Genomic DNA, 12,243 nt, shown 5'->3' with positions numbered 1-12,243 from the left:
GTTGATCCCAGTCAGTGGATGTGTTGATCCCAGTCAGTGGATGTGTTGATCCCAGTCAGTGGATGTGTTGATCCCAGTCAGTGGTTAGGTTGATCCCAGTCAGTGGATGTGTTGATCCCAGTCAGTGGATGTGTTGATCCCAGTCAGTGGTTAGGTTGATCCCAGTCAGTGGTTAGGTTGATCCCAGTCAGTGGTTAGGTTGATCCCAGTCAGTGGTTAGGTTGATCCCAGTCAGTGGTTAGGTTGATCCCAGTCAGTGGATGTGTTGATCCCAGTCAGTGGATGTGTTGATCCCAGTCAGTGGATGTGTTGATCCCAGTCAGTGGATGTGTTGATCCCAGTCAGAGGGTGTGTTGATCCCAGTCAGTGGGTGTGTTGATCCCAGTCAGTGGGTGTGTTGATCCATGTCCTTATAAACAATTGGAAATAATTCATTATTTAGAAGAAAATAGTTCATCCCAAATACCTTAACTGTATTGGGCAGCGCTGTTTTAAATGTTTCTTGAGAGAAAGCTTTTGGCACACTCTCAAGGTCTATGCATAACCTCTATTCAATATCTTCATCATGGGGCAAGTAAATTCCACTGCAACTATTTCCTGTTTAGCCTAGGTTATTGGTTGTGTTCAAGAGCAGTAATTTTTATTAATGCATTTACACAGACAGCCCAATTCTGATCGAACACTTTTGACCAATCAGATCAGCTATTTTGCCCAAGATCTCAATGTTGTAAAAGCAGCCAGAATAACCTATCTTTTGTGTAAAATGTGTGTGTTATACAGTAAATTTGAAATATCTCCTGACATCTATGCCATTACATTATGCAATGACGTGATACTGACATGCCACAGGTATACAAATGTTTCATGGCATGATAGCTTTTCTACAATTAAAGTAAGAAATTATGTATGAAATAACATTTGATACATCAGAAAAGTAACATTGGTTCAACTTACCCCAGAGCATCCGGCTCATTTACCCCACAATCACCACTTTGGACTGTGAGTCCCTAGCTTAGTGGGAGGCCCAGGGTTCGTAGCACATTCTACAACCCGGTTTCTCAGAGACGTTGGGTTCAGTGGTCAAGCCTTACATCACACAGTAAAGAGCCTGTCAGAAGCAGCAGAGGAATAGCAACTGGTTGTGGGGTCCTCAGGCGCAATAGGAAGGAAATCTGGCTGGTGTATGTGGAAGTTGGGCTGAGGTGAGCAGGCGACAGGGGTCCTGGGACGCCAGATTCCCCGTCGAACCCTCTTGGGGTGTCATGGGCTAGTCGACGAAACACCAAGAACGGAAGGTGCCCACTCCAGTGATGTATCCTGCTCACCTCAATCCAGACGGTTGTCATGCTGATGCGCTGGGGAGATCACTATGAGGTTTATCCCCAGGGCCACGATGAGGTTTATCCCGGGGGCCACTATGAGGTTTATCCCCAGGTTTTCCTCCGGGGCAGGCATCGCAGCCGTTGTATGTGCTGATGCGCCAGGGAGGCAATAGGCTGATCCCTGGAGCCAACATTACACTTCAGCCAGTGACACCATGCAGAAGGATGTCTGTACCATCACACTGAGGAAACAATGGAGGAAAATGCAGAAGGATCAACTTAGTCTATTGTTAGTTGGTATTTATCTTGATGAGAGCAGAGTTCAAATCAGCACGACGTTTTAACACTTATTCATGTTATGGAAATCAGCAAGTGAGGGCTAAACTTTGACATACATTTTTATAAAGTGGCCATTCACTAACGTAAGACCATAACATGTCCAGTGACAGGTGAAATGAATAACACTGGGTCAGAGCATCTGCAAAACTGCAGTGGTCAGTACCTATCAAAAGTGGTCCAAGTTAGGAAAAGAGGTGAACCGACGACAGAGTCATGGGCGGCCAAGTCTCATTGATGCACGTGGGGAGGGAAGGCTGACCCGTGTGGTCCGATCCAACAGATGAGCTACTGTAGCTCAAATTGCTGAAAAAGTTAATGCTGGTACTAATAGAAAGGCATCAGAACACACAGTGCATCGCTGTTTGCTGCTGCATAGCCGCAGACCAGTCAGGGTGCCCATGCTGACCCGTCAAACTGCTGAAAGCAGGTGGCCTCGTCTGATGAATCACGTTTTCTTTTACATCACGTGAATGGCCGCGTGCGTGTGCGTCGCTTACCTGGAGAACACATGGCACCAGGATGCACTATGGGAAGAAGGCAAGCCGGCGGAGGGAGTGTGATGCTTTGGGCAAAGTTCTGCTGGGAAACCTTGGATCCTGCCATTCATGTGGATGTTACTTTGAAATGTACCACCTACCTGAGCATTGTTGCAGACCATGTGCACCCTTTCATGGCAACGGTATTCTCTGATGGCATTGGCCTCTTTCAGTAGGATAATGCGCCCTGCCACAAAGCAAACATTTTTCAGGAATGGTTTGAGGAACCTAACGGGGCCAAGGTATTGGCTTAGCCTCCAAATTCCCCAGATATCAATCCAATCAAGCATCCGTGGGATGTGCTGGACGAACAAGTCCAATCCACGGAGGCCCCACCTCACAACTTACAGGACTTAAAGGATCTGCTGCTAATGTCTTGGTGCTAGATACCACAGCACACCTTCGGAGGTATAGTGGAGTCCACGCTTTGGCAGGTCCGTGCTGTTTTGACGGCCAAAGGGAGACCTACACAATATTAGGCAGGTGGTCATATTTTTAGACCTGGATAAATTCGCTTTAACAGTCATTATACTTGACATAAAAACAATAAAAATGTTGGGGGTAAAAAACATACCACATTTCCCATGAGGCTTTCTTCATCACTGCCAGTTGGAAATGGTGTTCTTCCTGAATGTATGGTCACATGACAAAATTGTGAACAGCTGTCTAGATAGGGGGTGGCTCAACTTACCCACTGCCTCACATTACACCACTCACCCCTATTTCCAACACTTTATATAACAGTTTTCCAAAAGTTTTAATTGGTTAAATTCATCAATTTAGGCATTTTTCAAATAGCAAAGAGCTGTATTTACAGAATTAGGGAAACATGATTACATTAATATCTTGGTACAGATTTTACACAAAGAATATTTGATATTGTACAAGATCATAAAGTCACAATAAAAAAGAAAATCCAAAACCAGAATAAAGGAGTACATTACTGGGTTCAAACCAGACTATGTGAGTCACAGTGTTCCTTGACTACTCAAGGTGCTCAATATAGGCTACTTGAGGAGAACCAACCAACATTTACGAAGCAAAAACAAGAGAAAGTTGGTGAGGGATACAATGCTCATGTCTGAACAGTACCGGAGGTGAAAGCCATCGCTACAGCCACTATCTGATTGTGGTTGAGATTATCTCTGCAGTACTGAGGTCCTCCACCAGAGGTCACTGTAGCACACATCTGTCATTGGACTGTGCCACTGCGCTGCAGTCTTTGACCTCTTCACTGGCAATTGTCGGATTCTGTTGTTGCCTGTCTTTGGCATGTCCAGATAAAACCCCATCCAGGATGTGCTGTAGTATGTCTTTACTCTCACTAGGAGGCAGGTTGTAGAAGAAATACTGTGGAGCCATCTGAATGAACCTGAAGGGACAATTAAAAACACTATGATCCATTTTCTAGTATAAAATGCTTTTATGTTCTTTTACCAAGTACGTCTGCAAAGTTGACAGATCACTTTTGTAATATACTTTCCAATTCCAAAAGAATGGCCTAGTAATGGCCGGTGGTGTGGTCTTGTTGAAAGAGTACTCGAAAGCAGACTTGTAATACAGGATTATCCCATTCAAAGAAAATCAACAACCTAACAAGTCAGAAACACGTTTGTGCCTAGTTTGTATTTTTGGAACATAAATAAGCAAAAATGCTGTCATTAGAAGGGTGCAGGCCACTGACTTACAATTCGGGGGAGATTTTGGAGACCGTTCGGATGCAGTTGTTTTCGGAGAGAGTGTATTCATGGAACAGCAGCCATTCAGGCAGGCCCAGCTGGTGTGTCCTGGCCCCATAGCTGGAGGACGGTTGGACCTGGGCTATGTGCTTGTGTGTCAACATGAAGTAGTTTCCTGATCCATCAACATCACGGGCAATCTAGAGAAAAAAATAAGAACACAAGTTAATATATTGTATAATTAAGCAAATGCTTATAGTACAAGTGACTACAAGCCTGTGGTGTTGTTTACCACTCCCTGTGATATTAAACATTTGAATATTGTTCTGAGTTTACAGTGTTTTAGTTATAATTGTTTAAATTGTACCTTTTCAATTCCGGTAGCCGCCATTTGTTCAAGGTAACGTAATACTTTTTAAAAACAACATTACCGCTCCCTCGCCAACCCACCTGCATGAAGAACCCGGCCAGCAGAGCCCGTTTGATGTTCAGCGTGTTGCTCTTGGTCCCGAAGGAGCCCTCAGAGACGGGCAGCTCGATCCTCTTCAGGATGTCCGTCAGCTCAGACCTGATGGTGTCGGCCGTCTGGAGGGCTCTGAGGTTCAGGTAGTAGTCCTGACACCACTTCTCCACGCTGGAGTCTGAAGGAATGGTATTACAACAGTTAAACCCGCGTGCAGGAGACGGGACGAGAACAGAGGAGACATGAGGAGAGGGGGGAAGGGGTTGTGAGGAGGAGCGAGGAGAAGGGAGGACAGAGCTATGGGTACATACGACACTTGCAGATTGACAGTGAGAAACCGGTCCGGTTGACCTTAGTACCTAACTTACATGGTCCTCTCTGTTTGAAAGCATTGTAGATGTTGATGAGTGTAAAGTGGTCCCCTTCGGGGTGCTGGAACTTTCTGTGACACTGCAAAGCTTCTTGGGCCCTGCCAACAGGTGGCTCCAGGAAGCAACTCGGTGCTAAAACAGACAGAGGTCTCAATTCAATCAAACCTGCACTGCAGAAAATACACAGTAGCTTTTTATTTTATTTACAAATTATCACTGAATAAAAAGCTACATTTGCTACCAGACTGGTCTTGGTTACTGAATAAAAAGCTACAACTACTACCAGTGTGACCTTTAAAACACTGTCCCAGAGAAATCCAAATCATTACAGATAAATAATAAAAAAATAATAAAATAACTTTGACTGTAACAAAGTTCGGTCAGAGCTGCTGATTGGTCCAAATGGTGTGTCCATACCTGACAGCATAGCGGCGATGGTCACCACCTCGGTGACACAGTCAAACTCACAGGACGCCAGCAGAGCCTTGGCCATCTGAGCTTCCAATGGGAGCTCAGAGAGGATGATCCCAATCTCTGATAGGTTCCCGTCGTCGTCTAATGCCGCAAGGTAATCCAGCTCCTCCAATGCCTGCATGAGACCCTCAGGATCTGGGGGAATATATCAGTTACATAATAAAATACATACATTAGATAACACATACACATTTTGATGATCATATTTTACTGATGATTAAGTTTAGATTCCTCTGTATTATGACCATGGCTCAACTCCTCAATAGATGCCATGTGCCTTTAATCTTAAAACTCCATAATCAACCAGCAAAATTATATAAAATCAGTGTAAATGCCAGGTCAAAACACAGAAGTATCATGAAAGTTCAGCCGGTAAGATAAGCCCAGTTAATGTGTTACAGTAGAACCTTTGACAACATTCCACTTCCGGTTCACTGTGGCGGTTCGGCCCGATGGCCTAAACAGACGCCATTGTCTCATCGCTAACGAGCTGGCCTCCCCGGCGTGTCTGTAACCCAAACAGCGACCCATTTCCTTGTCCCCCGCGGCTCTGCTGAAAGGAAGCGTTCTGTGCCGACAGAAGGGTGCTGTTTGGGCCTGGCCCTGGAACGTGGCTGTCCCCACGCAGGGCTGGTTTATGTAGGGACAGCCGGGCCGGCCAGGATCCAGACAATGGTCCCCGACGGGCTGCTGTCAGATCCACTAACGCATGGCTGACTGACTTTAAGCAGCTCTGTGCAGTGAGAGCAGAACCCCTTCTGGAAACACTCGACCCTGGCCAAAATACACCCTCCAACCTGGACCTACTTCATCCGCTAATCTGGTCTAGTCATCCAGTCCCAGTGTCCCAGGCCAGTTCTCTCATCCAAATACATACAGTTCACATTCTGTACCCGACAATATCCCAGTCTTAGCAGAGTGAGACGTGTTAAAGTACCAACCGTCCAGGTTTTATTTTTAAACATCCCTGGGGATTCCTTGTCTACGAACTGACTGTGGATTTATTGAATGAAAATTATTCAAATATATGCATTTCCCTGAGCCTCCATTTTCCCTTGGCATGCTCAGTCAGTCCGATCATTGGGGCTTTAGGAAACAAATCAGAAGATATTTATTTACACAGCCATGAGTGGCTGATAGGCTGGTCTCGAGCCCACCTCCTTACCCAGGTCAACAGCCATTGGTCTATTAAAAATCAGATCAGCTTTGTGACATCATTGTTGGCCGAAAGGACCATGAAATTCCAGGCACATTTTCAGAAAGCTCTTACACACACAGGGCATTATCATAACTTATTTACACAATTTCAGAGGGATATTCTGACCACATAGTCCTTTGGAGATAACCATCAATCAAATCTATTTCAATCAAATTTATTTATAAAGCCCTTTTTACAACAGCAGTTGTCACAAAGTGCTTTACAGAGACACCTGGCCTTAAACCCCAAGGAGCAAACAACAGTAGTGTTGAATTTCAGTGGCTAGGAAAAACTCCCTAAGAAGGTCGAATTTTAGGAAGAAACCTAGAGAGGACCCAGGCTCAGAGGGGTGATAACGTATCAGACAAATCTTGTTTTAGAAAACACTTAACATGTTCTTGACTTAAACATGGCCGCCCCCGGAGCACAGAGGGCCCTCAGAAGCTCCACCCGGCTCTCTCCTGTACGAGGGCTTTTACCAACTGACCAATTAGGATATTTATCACCACCCGACCATTTATCACTTCCTAGTTCGACCATTTAAAGAAGAAAAATCTCAATGGGGTCTGGCTGTCTAAAACAGCCTGTTGGCGTTGTGGTCTAACCTGGTCTAGTGAGGAAGTCACAGTGTCCCAGCCCTGCTATCTCCATCCTCTTGAGAAACAGCACAGTGGACGTGAGGTTGGACTCCAGGATCTGAGGAGAGATCTCTGTGGGGAGCTGGGTCTCCGCGGGGTACAGGCAGAAACACTTTCCTGAGAAAACACAGACGGACACACGGACCGTGAATGAATCCCGCACGCTCAGAGTGGCTGTACGCACTTCCTGTCGCTTTCACACGGTGACAACAAACTGGTAGCAGTTGGCTCCAGCCTACCTAGTTCATTGACATCCACAGAAAAAGAACAAAAGGAAGTTGCATGTCTCGCTTATTCCATAGTCTTAGGCATTATCACCTCTGACGTCACCCTCTGGGCCAAGGCAATAAGCAGACCAGAGGGGTGGATTTCTGAGACGACTGGCTGGCTTTCTGAACAGCCATAGTTATTACTGCCAACATCGAAAGAGAAAAACTATACAACTAAAAAACTATTCAACTATTCCACAGCTAGCGCACCAGATTCAACTCATCAACAAGCCCTAAACAGATTAATCAGGCGGGGTAATTTATGGACGACAACAACATTGTGGAATCTCCGGCGGTCCCAGAGGACAAGTTTGAGAAACACTGAGGCATTATCTGGTAGATGACTCAAGTCAATGGGTGGTGACCTCACAGTTACTGTATATCACTGCAATACTTAGATGCTGGTAATGACATGTGTGGCCAGTTTCACAATGGTCTTCCTACTACATTATTAACATTTCAGTCATTACTGCAGATGCCCCAGAGCGACTAACTGAAAACTAATTGGCTCCCTATTTGAAAACATGGAGAACAGGTTATGGATGAAATAATTTTGGTGCAGGTAGACCAAACAAGCAACCCTGTTTCTTGTGTATCGCCACAACGATTCGATACACTGTCATAAATAACATCCCGATATCTGACTGCATGTAGATATTTCCCCACATCATCACCAGACAAGATAACATGAGATGTGATACCTGTTGATCCAATGAGCTGCCTTCTGATTTCTGCCTGGGATCTACTGATGGGTCCAAGGACTTCAGAGTTGGCTCTTATCCTGGGGATGTACACCTGTCAGAGGTCAAAGGTCAGTCATAGCATTACTATGTCTAAAAACTGTTTATGAACCATTCAATACCTGCTTATTATTAAAGTTGCATTATTCGGTTTTCGGCCACTGCCTGGAAAAAGTGGAGCCATTGAGCCAAAAAGGGGTCCCTAAAAAAGTACTACCATTTGTGCTGATAATGTATGTTTCCCCTTGTCATCAAGACCTCCTGCTTTCAGACTTGAAATGCTTATGGCTAACTGAGTTATGACAGTGACTCTACTTATATATTAGGCACATATAAAAAATTGATTAGCCTACTAGCCCAAATATAAAAAAATATAGCTAGTCACAAAGGTCCCAGACGGCACCTTTAACCACCATATAACTATTGTCTTAAAAGGATCTCTATGGTAACAGCTGTGTCATACATTTGGCCAAAGTGCTGCCTGCATGTAAGCTAACACATAGCTTGTGAATGCTATCCTCTGCCAGGCTGAAACTCACACATCGTTTCTCCACACCCGCGTCGATGACAAAGCGGACCGAGTTCACAGCCCAGAACAGGTCCTCGCCCTGACGGGTGGAGAGGAAGACCCGCCGACACCTGGCTGTGCCTGTACCCCTAAACTCCTCCACCAGGGGAGGGGGGCCCCAAACCTGGCCAGGGTACAGCCTCAAAGGGAGCAGGTCCCCGAGGTCTGCTCCTAGCCTGGTTCCCTCCCTCTGGAGCACAGCCTGGGCACAGACCACCTCCTGTGGGAAGGACAACACAGTGTCAGAGGTTCTTATGGAAAGGGAATAGCACGAGTGCTTACACAGTAATAACAGGTCTAACATACTAAATGTGGCATAAAAGAAATCCATGAGCAGGCACTTCAGAGATTTAAAAAGCTGTTATTGTATTGGCTGAGACCATATTAACATACAGCGCCTTGTCTGCTTAGGACTTCATCTTGGGGTTGAGACGTAGACAGCACTGTACGGCAGGCAAAGGTCATGGACGCAACAGGTCAATGTTTGGAGGAAACACACACACACACACACACACACACACACACACAGATCTAATGCCCACGTGGAGGACTGTTTCTGCCCAATCACCATTATACCACGGAGGTCAAAGGTCGACATCAGAGAAGGGGGTGGGGCGGGGGACTGGTGTGAAAATGCTGAATCGACACCTCCTTTGAAAGGCAGAGCTTTAAAGTCATTGTCATGTATTGGGTCGCGGAGAACGGGCCTTTAAAAGGGCTTTGTAACACTCATTCCAACAGACTGTGACAGCAAAAGGACTTGGGAGTGTTGCTTTGCCATTTAAATGAAGAGTGTTCTGACCCGATGGTTTTCGTTATTTATTTGGACATGTCTTCTTGCCAGATTTGAGAGTGCCTATTGTCAGACGTCAGGTTTCGGGGTGACGTGAGGCAATTTTGCCAAAGATACCGCCCGCTGCTACTGAGGTCTAAAGACAACGTTCTGCCCAACCCAGAAGGATATTAGCAGTCTATGAACAGGAAAGACAACGTTCTGCCCAACCCAGAAGGATATTAGCCGTCTATGAACAGAAAAGACAACGTTGGCAATGACAGCGTCAACATTTAGAGCACGTAGGACCCAAAAAAAAATATAATAATAATACACTAAACTGAAACACACGCGTACACCCTTTTTAACTATTCAACAACGTCAACTTTTCTTACTTGAGCTGAAGCCAAGAACACGGCCACATCTCCGTCCTCCCTGGTCTGGTGGATCTTCAGCACCAGCCTGAGGGCAGAGTACAAATAGTCCTTACTGGGGCTGAAGACCACCTCGGCTGGACGGGCGGCTTCCAGACTGACCACAGGGACGTTACTACCTGCAATGCAGTGCACATTTCGGTTAGTCCATTCCATAATGTCACCCTACTGATGGTGGGCAGACTTGGGATTCCATTCCATGTTTTACTCTGGCCCCAGTTCGGCCTTGGAGTTGAAAGTAACGAAAAGCTCAGCGTAGCCATCCCTGAAATGCTTCCAGTATTCATCACATCCATCATTATAATACACTCTGGAAAGAAGTGGAATCGCATTAACGTGCCTCACCCCAATGAAATAATCCATACATACACCATTCAATATGAAGGGGAATCTCACTGTACCGAAGTGTGCCAGCAGTCGCTCTGTCATGGACGACACAGTCAGGACCACCACACGGAGGTGCGGCCGACGCACCAGGATGTTCTGAAAGGTCACAGCCACAGTCAGTTGGAACCAGAGACAAACACCAAACCCAGGATCGGCCTTGCATCACAATCACAGTTACACTCTACACGACAAAATGACACAACAAATGTAAGGGCCTCAGTTTTCCTCTCAGCAGTGCTCCACGTTTGACCGGGAAAGACTGCACTTGGTGAAGTCAGTACAGACACACAGAACAAACAACGGCACCTCAAAAGTAGTGGACTGCGTGGGGAATAGGGTGCCATTTAGCACTCCGGCCGAGTCACTCCCACCTTGAGCAGTCCCAGCAGGACGTCGGTGCTAACAGTTCTCTCGTGGGCCTGGTCGATCACGATGGCCCCGTAGTGCTCCAACATCGGGTCGGACATCATCTCCCGGAGCAACATGTCGTCGGTGCAGTACCTGGGCGGAGGAGGGCAGATCGGAGCTAACTAACGGTGCCAATGTGTCAACACATTCTAGTCCGTTCACATTCACCGCCGGACCTCAAAGCCAGACCCACAAAATGTTTTTTCTTTCTTAATGGTGGGTGCAACTCATTATCCAGTAGAACCGAGTATCAGCGGTAATCCGGACTTCGTGGGGAAACGGGTCCCACGTTCCCATCTAGAGAACGGGTCTGTACGCCGTTTGGCAAAATGAGGATGCATGTACATGTGCATTCAGATTCTTGGGTCTGTTCGCCGTTTGGCAAAATGAGGATGCATGTACATGTGCATTCAGATTCTTGGGTCTGTTCGCCGTTTGGCAAAATGAGGACGCATGTATATGTGCATTGAGATTCTTGCAGCATTTTGTTTAATGACCACAGGGGACTCCTGAATAACACCACGCCATCGCAACCCGGGGTTCTTATCAGGCCCGGGAGTCCTGCAGCGGGTATGGCCAATCAGATTCAGAAAGAGTTTAGAATTTGTTCTCGTCCGTTAGTGCAGCAATTTTGTACAAAACAAAAAAATATATATATATGAAAAGTGGACAGAGTATAAGAACAGTAGACTGAGCATTTATAAATTACTAAAAAATATTTAGGAACAAGAAACCAAGCAAGCCTAGTTCAGCCAGCCCGCAGTAAAAACCAGTCATGGTATTTTGGCTGCCCTCCCTGTCTTTAACCACGACACCACGAAGCTACATGTCTGCTGAGAGTTGGTATAGCATGTATGTAGCGAGTGTGAATGTGTCGCTAGAAACCATTAACCATTGTGTTGAACGGAGTGACATTTCTTATTAGGTTTTCTATCAAATGTATTTTTTTGATACTCTCTAGGAATGTCAAATGTCTCAGAATCCACAGAAATATTATTAGAATCACTATTTTATGCTAAAAATAGAAATCACTAAAATGTGTTTAGCCATCAGGTTAGTTTACCTGAAGGAAAAGCTGGTGATACTAGAACTGTTGTAGCGCCTTGTTACTTAATTTAGATTTTACAAACCAAAAGGCCTACATAAACTAGGTCACATGCTAAGTTAATGATAATCAGTTGCATGCTAGTAATCTATGGAAACAAATGTTTGCTTACAGCATGCCAAATATCAGAAAGAGAAAGGCTGATATGGGAAGTCCCACTTCCTTTGGTGGAGGGCTTCAGATGAAATAAAACAGGGCAAATCAGTACATTGTGCAGGCATTGTGTATCTGAAGAGCCAGGTAAAGGGAGGTCTGGCTCCAGTGCTGGTCCTGTAAAGCCTGGGCCCATAAGGACTGCACAGATGGAGGTGACCTCTACACGTGCCACATCTCTGAGTCAGAATAATTCCATCAATGTTGACTACAAAGTCCCCCCCCCCCTCCCTCTCTCTCTATCTGGGGATGTTGTCCTCAAACTCAACCATTTTGATTTCATCTGAAAACTTTCTCTACACATTAACACATTTTCTTTCACTGTATATTCTTGGCTATATTGTCATGTAGTGTGAAAAAGGTTATCATTATTTAAAAAAAATGAAA

General features: G+C 45.5%; 1 protein-coding gene across 1 annotated transcript; it reads right to left on the bottom strand.

Moving 5' to 3' along the window:
• Positions 1-2,929: 2,929 nt before the first annotated feature.
• On the bottom strand, positions 2,930-10,711 carry LOC117594573 (putative pre-mRNA-splicing factor ATP-dependent RNA helicase DHX32). The gene is made up of 11 exons (XM_034292578.1): positions 10,562-10,711; positions 10,205-10,286; positions 9,765-9,922; positions 8,569-8,817; positions 7,991-8,084; positions 6,988-7,137; positions 5,128-5,319; positions 4,708-4,842; positions 4,327-4,517; positions 3,886-4,076; positions 2,930-3,569 (listed from the first exon to the last, which is right to left on the bottom strand). Exons 1-11 carry the CDS (start codon positions 10,673-10,675, stop codon positions 3,371-3,373), a joined length of 1,755 nt encoding a protein of 584 aa, XP_034148469.1. The 5' UTR covers positions 10,676-10,711; the 3' UTR covers positions 2,930-3,370.
• Between the last annotated feature and the right edge of the window lie 1,532 nt (positions 10,712-12,243).

The sequence above is a fragment of the Esox lucius genome, chromosome 6 (assembly GCF_011004845.1).
Source record: "Esox lucius isolate fEsoLuc1 chromosome 6, fEsoLuc1.pri, whole genome shotgun sequence".
In the NCBI taxonomy this organism is placed as follows: Eukaryota; Metazoa; Chordata; class Actinopteri; order Esociformes; family Esocidae; genus Esox; species Esox lucius.
The sequence above is the reverse complement of the archived record's forward strand: the minus strand, read 5'-3'. Positions and strand labels throughout refer to the sequence as shown.

Coding starts and splice junctions, on each gene's coding strand:
- LOC117594573 (XM_034292578.1), bottom strand. CDS start 10,675: ATGTTGCTCCGGGAGATGATGTCCGACCCGATGTTGGAGCACTACGGG. Junction 9,923..10,204: donor GCGACTGCTGGCACACTTCG/GTACAGTGAGAT, acceptor ACTGCATTGCAG/GTAGTAACGTCCCTGTGGTC. Junction 8,085..8,568: donor CGGGTGTGGAGAAACGATGT/GTGAGTTTCAGC, acceptor GACCTCTGACAG/GTGTACATCCCCAGGATAAG.